We start from the raw sequence: 4,793 nt of genomic DNA on the forward strand, positions 1-4,793 counted from the left end.
CCCAGCTAGGCTCTAATGTCTTACCAATAAGGAAATGGAGAGATGGTGGATAGTGGAGGTTTCTCTCTTTTCTTTCTTTCTTTCTTTCTTTCTTTCTTTCTTTCCTTCTCTCTTTCTTTCTTCTTCCCTTCCTTTATCCCTTTCTCCCTCTCTCCCTCTCGCCTTCCCTTCATCTCTCCCTCCCTCCCTCTTTCCTTCCCTCCCTATCTCCTTCCCTCCATCTCTCCCTCCCTTCCTCTTTCTTTCCCTCCCTCTCCCCTTCCCTCCCTCTCTCCCTCCCTGTCTCTCTATATATATATTTCTTTTCTTTTCCTTCTTTTTCTTTCCTTTTTCTTTGAAATGGGGTTTCTCTGTATAGTTTTGGAGCCTGTCCTGGAGTTTGCTCTGGAGACCAGGTTGGCCTCGAACTCACCTGCCTCTGTCTCCCTAGTTCTGGGATCAAAGGCGTGTGTCACCACTGAAGGCCAGTAGAGGTTTCTTACTGCATACTAATGAATAAACTTGACCCTTAAGAAAGGACTCTAGACTTCTAGTTCCTGCAACATCAAACTACAGGGACCTAGGAGTCCCTTAATCCTCACTCTTTGCTGCCCAAGTGGGAAGACTGAGGCCGAAGCCAGCAGTGGCCCAGGCTTAGCCTTCTCTCTTATCCCAGGCATCTGCCCTGGCACCAACTCCTGGTGGAAGAATAGCTTGGTACTGTCAAGGAAGCTAACTGCTCAGCTGATAGCGGCCATACTCAGTCAAGGATTGTTCACCAGCTAAGCTGCCAGGTTCCCTATGAAGGAGACGCTCACCTGTCCAACAGCCTCTCCCCAGCCAGAAAAGGTACCTGTCCACCCAGGCAGGGATGGATGTGCCTCTGAAGCCCACTTTTTGTTCCCAGACCTGCTGCCCATCTTGGGCTCCCGGAGGCCTGGGCAAGAAGAGAGGGCCTGGAATCCATCAAAGGATGGATTTCTCAGCCAAGTTGCAGTTAGGAAATCCCCATATTCAGCAGCCAAGCCTTCCTCCCCGCTTTCTGCCTCCTCCCTTCCTTGGCTCTAGTCACTCTATCTCAGCCCTGCAACTTTCCCTGGTCTCCCTCCAAGACCCCCTCCGTGCAGGTCGCTGGAGGCTCACCCTGTGCCTCATGCCTATGAAAGGCCTGGGTTTATGTAGGTGGTAGCTCTGGAGAAGAATTCCAGGCTGGCAAATTCAGGAAAAGAAGGAGCCTTCCAGGCTTGTTATTATCCTGTGCAGCTGGGCAGGTGGGGGCTCCTGGAGGCTGAGCATCCCCAGAGCATAGGTGACAGGTGCCTGGACCTGCGGCTGTCATATGACCCATACTGCTGCCCATGGGCAGAGGAGAGAAGAAGGTAAGGAGGCCTGAGAATGAAACTGAGAGCAGTTACAACTCGCTGGATTGCCAAAGAAATTGAAGTTTATTCTCTGAAGCTGGTTGTGGGGAAGGGGTCAGGGTATCCTGGTAGGAGAAGGGTAGGTCTTCAGGCCCCTCATGCCCATAGACTAGTGAGAAGGCTGAGCAGGAAGACTGTATTGCCAAATTTGGGCCAGCCTGGAGGGCATCCTGCCCCACTGTCCCGGGGATGGCCATCCCTGCTATCCTTGGGCAAGCTAGCCCCACCACTCTGAGGAGGGACAACCTTGACAACCAGGGGAGGGTCAACCCTGTTACTTTGAGGACCTCTTGTTCCATGATCCATGGGGGGACGTGCAACGCCACCTTGAGTATCTCTGATTCCACTATCCACAGGGCTGCCTGCCCAGCCACCTGGAGAGTCCTGGACTTGGGGGCTCTGCCAGGGTGGAATATTGCACAGTTTGGACTGGCAACAGGTCTTGATCATCTGGGTGCCTGACACCGTCTTGGTGAAGGGTTTGCAGGTATCAGTACACCACATGGAATAGGTGGTCAGGAGACCATTGTCTAGCGGGTGTAGAGAATAGGTGGTAAGGGCAGGGCATGGGTGTCAGGGTGGGCTTCTTCTCTGATCCCCCACCCTGGGTGTACCTCTCCAAATGCTCACCAGTGTTGCCATGGGAGACTAACGTGGTGCAGAAGTTGTGGCTGTGGTAGCAGCTCTGTGTCTGGTTGCAGCTCTCTCCACTATGTAGCGACAGGCACATGTAGCACTGTAGGGATTCTGTGGACAACACGGCAGCTCAGGTTGAGAGTGGGACCCCGGGGCCATCCCCAAGTACCTACCCCCACCACCAGTCACCCAGTAGCCCTCTCAAAGGAGCCTGTGCCTCGGTCTCTGAAGAAGAAGGACAGAACATGGGGGTCCGATGAGGTAAAGCCCAGGGCTGAGGAAGCAGGCAGGGAGGGGAGGAGGGCGCTGACTGAGACCGGGCAGACCTGAGTGTCAGCTCAGGGTGGAGAAAACTGCCGCCCGCCCGAGGAGAGAGCCAGTGTGTGGGCTCCCGGCTTGGTCGCCAGTCGCTTGCTCTGCTTTGCCCTCGGGACAGGAGGTAAGTGTTGGAGGAATACTCTGTGCAGAGTAGGAAGCTGGGCGCTCAGCTGGGTCAGGTACCTCTGTCCCTGCTTTCCGGGGTCTCGTTGGTCTCCTCTTCTTCCTCCTCTTCGTAGTCGTCATCGTAGCCGTAGCTCTCTGACCCCAAGTCCGTGTCACCATCTTCTTCTTGTGCCCACCTGCTCCCTGCTGGTGCAGGGACAGCTGTGAGCCTTGGCTGTCCAGATGCAGAGGACACACTCGGGGTTGAGCACTAAGTCCCAACCCTAACATGCCATCTTTTCTGTGCCCCTTCCATTTTAGACAAGGAGGCAGAATTCTCCCCAACCCCACCCCTGCAGTGCTGAAGCAGCCAAGCCTGCAGCTGGCAGGAGAAAGGAACCCAGGCCTTCCATCTTCCTCCCCAAGCCTATTTCTTGTCCCTAGGATAAGGGGTTCCTGGAGGCACTCATGGGTCAGGCCTGGGCCACCCCTTCTTGAGGTGATCCGCACCTGACTGTCCACTTATCAGCAAGACCAGGAGGACAGCCCTGAGTGCCTCCATTCTGGCGCGGGCCGTTCTGTCCACTGGCACTATCCTCACTCGGGGTTCTGGGTCTGCATTAAGTGGGTCATAGGGCATTACTGGGGGCTTCCCATGGCCCCCACCAGCTCTGACCTCAAACAATGGGTCTCACATTGGTCGTCAGCTGCAGATGGCACCAGGCCAGGAACATCACTTCCCTCAAGGACCTCCGGGGATAGAAAGGAAGGGGAAGTTATTATATTGGCCTTGGGTCTCCTGTGCCACCTGAGCGCTCCTATTACCTGGTGGGGACTGCAAAATGCGAGAGCTGGCCTCAGAAACTACCTGGTTCTGTCCTGGTTCCTGAGCCTCCCGGCCTCAGCATTGTCAGGCTTGCTGTGAGTTTGATGTGACAAGCACCTTTCACAAACCTCGGGGGACCCTGGTTGCATAGCTACAAGAGCTTAGGACTCTGTCTGAGGGTCTCAGGCCAGGCACCTTCCACCAGTGGGGTCTTAGGGCAGAGTATCCAGATGACAGCGTGGTCTGTCCAGCTGCAGCTCTGGCAACCACTCCTCCTCTCACTTCCTGTCCTTGATCCTGCTGGCCTCGTGTCTCTCGCTGCTCTGACTGCCTCTTCCTTAGACAGGCTGTTCCCTCAGTAACTCCCTTCCCCTTCAGTCTCTTCGTGAGTTACCTCCCCTGAAGCCTCCGTACTGCTCCATATCACTTTGCTGGATGTCTGTCCTCTGATATTGCAGCCTCTAACCCCCCAGGGATACTGCAGCCACTGATGAGGCCACAGAAGGTAGGTGTTGTCTCTGGGCCTCTGCACCTAGGTAGCAGAGAGCCTTCTGGGACTGGCTACAGTCTACCTGGCCTGGCTTCTGCCTGGCAAAGCCATTAGTTCCAGCCACTGTCTCCTCCAGCATACTCTGTGTGAGCTTTTGATGGCTTCAGGTTTCTCCCTGGGGTGCAGCAGATCCCCAAGCTCCAGGGGAGTTTGCAGATAGGAGAGCTGGGTACTGGAGTCATGCTCCCTCCCTCACCTGAGGTAGGGAGGGAGGCAATGGGTGCTGGACAGGAGTCTGAGCCTATGCCAAGCCCTGGGAAGTTTGCCTGTCTTGTGGCTTGGGCCAGCTCCTGAACTTGTATAAGTCTCAGGTTCCTGGATCATCCACAGGGCATGGGAGAAATGGCCAATCTTCGGGAGTCATTTGGAGCAAACATTTGAGTCCCAGCTCCCAGTCCCATAAAATTGTCTGATCTCAATTTTCTCCTCAGGTGAGATGACCATTAGGGGCCAGGACTCACAAAAGTAAAGGACAGTGCATGGCACAGGTGGTCCCTTCTGGACTGGAAGACTCCTCTCTGTTGACTCAGTCATGAGTGTGCTGTGCCTCATTGCCTTCTCTTGAACTATCTCCCTTCCCAGCATTTGCAAACTGGCCCAGCCTCCTGTTGACCTATACCTCTATCCCTGCCCCCTTTTCTAAACCTCACAGGCATAGCCTTTCCCCAAGGGAGATCATCATCTCCCTTGGTCTTCCTTCTGACCCCACCCTTTGCAGGCCATGTGCTTACCTCCAGGCGCCAGCTGCTTCCTCCAGGGGCCCTCTGACCTAGTGAGGGCCCGGGCCTTCCAGGACCCTGTAAGGAGAAGTAGGCTTGAAACTACGCCCTCCTCCCATGGGCCTTGGATCTGTCAAGCAGTCTCCTTGTGAGCCTAGTTCCTCCTCTTTTGGGGACACACACTCAGGTCTGGGTTGGTGAGAATTTCAGAAGAATGACAGCTACGTTTAGGAAATGTG

The 4,793-nt window shown here is 54.9% G+C and overlaps 1 protein-coding gene across 1 annotated transcript; it reads right to left on the reverse strand.

Moving 5' to 3' along the window:
- Nucleotides 1–1,401: 1,401 nt before the first annotated feature.
- Nucleotides 1,402–3,072, reverse strand: Gpihbp1 (glycosylphosphatidylinositol anchored high density lipoprotein binding protein 1). The gene is made up of 4 exons (XM_041671827.1): nucleotides 2,970–3,072; nucleotides 2,538–2,666; nucleotides 2,031–2,147; nucleotides 1,402–1,930 (listed from the first exon to the last, which is right to left on the reverse strand). The coding sequence occupies exons 1-4, from the start codon at nucleotides 3,019–3,021 to the stop codon at nucleotides 1,497–1,499; spliced, it is 732 nt and encodes a 243-aa protein (XP_041527761.1). The 5' UTR covers nucleotides 3,022–3,072; the 3' UTR covers nucleotides 1,402–1,496.
- Between the last annotated feature and the right edge of the window lie 1,721 nt (nucleotides 3,073–4,793).

Source organism: Microtus oregoni, unplaced genomic scaffold (assembly GCF_018167655.1).
Source record: "Microtus oregoni isolate MIOR12 unplaced genomic scaffold, Mior012 000022F_ref0000154, whole genome shotgun sequence".
Taxonomy (NCBI): domain Eukaryota; kingdom Metazoa; phylum Chordata; class Mammalia; order Rodentia; family Cricetidae; genus Microtus; species Microtus oregoni.

Excerpts from the sequence above, each read along its gene's own strand:
- Gpihbp1 (XM_041671827.1), bottom strand. The coding sequence starts at position 3,021 with ATGGAGGCACTCAGGGCTGTCCTCCTGGTCTTGCTGATAAGTGGACAG. Across the intron at positions 2,667-2,969 it reads GCTGATAAGTGGACAGTCAG|CAGGGAGCAGGTGGGCACAA; the intron begins GTGCGGATCACC and ends TCCCTGCACCAG. Across the intron at positions 1,931-2,030 it reads AGTCTCCCATGGCAACACTG|ACAATGGTCTCCTGACCACC; the intron begins GTGAGCATTTGG and ends TACACCCGCTAG.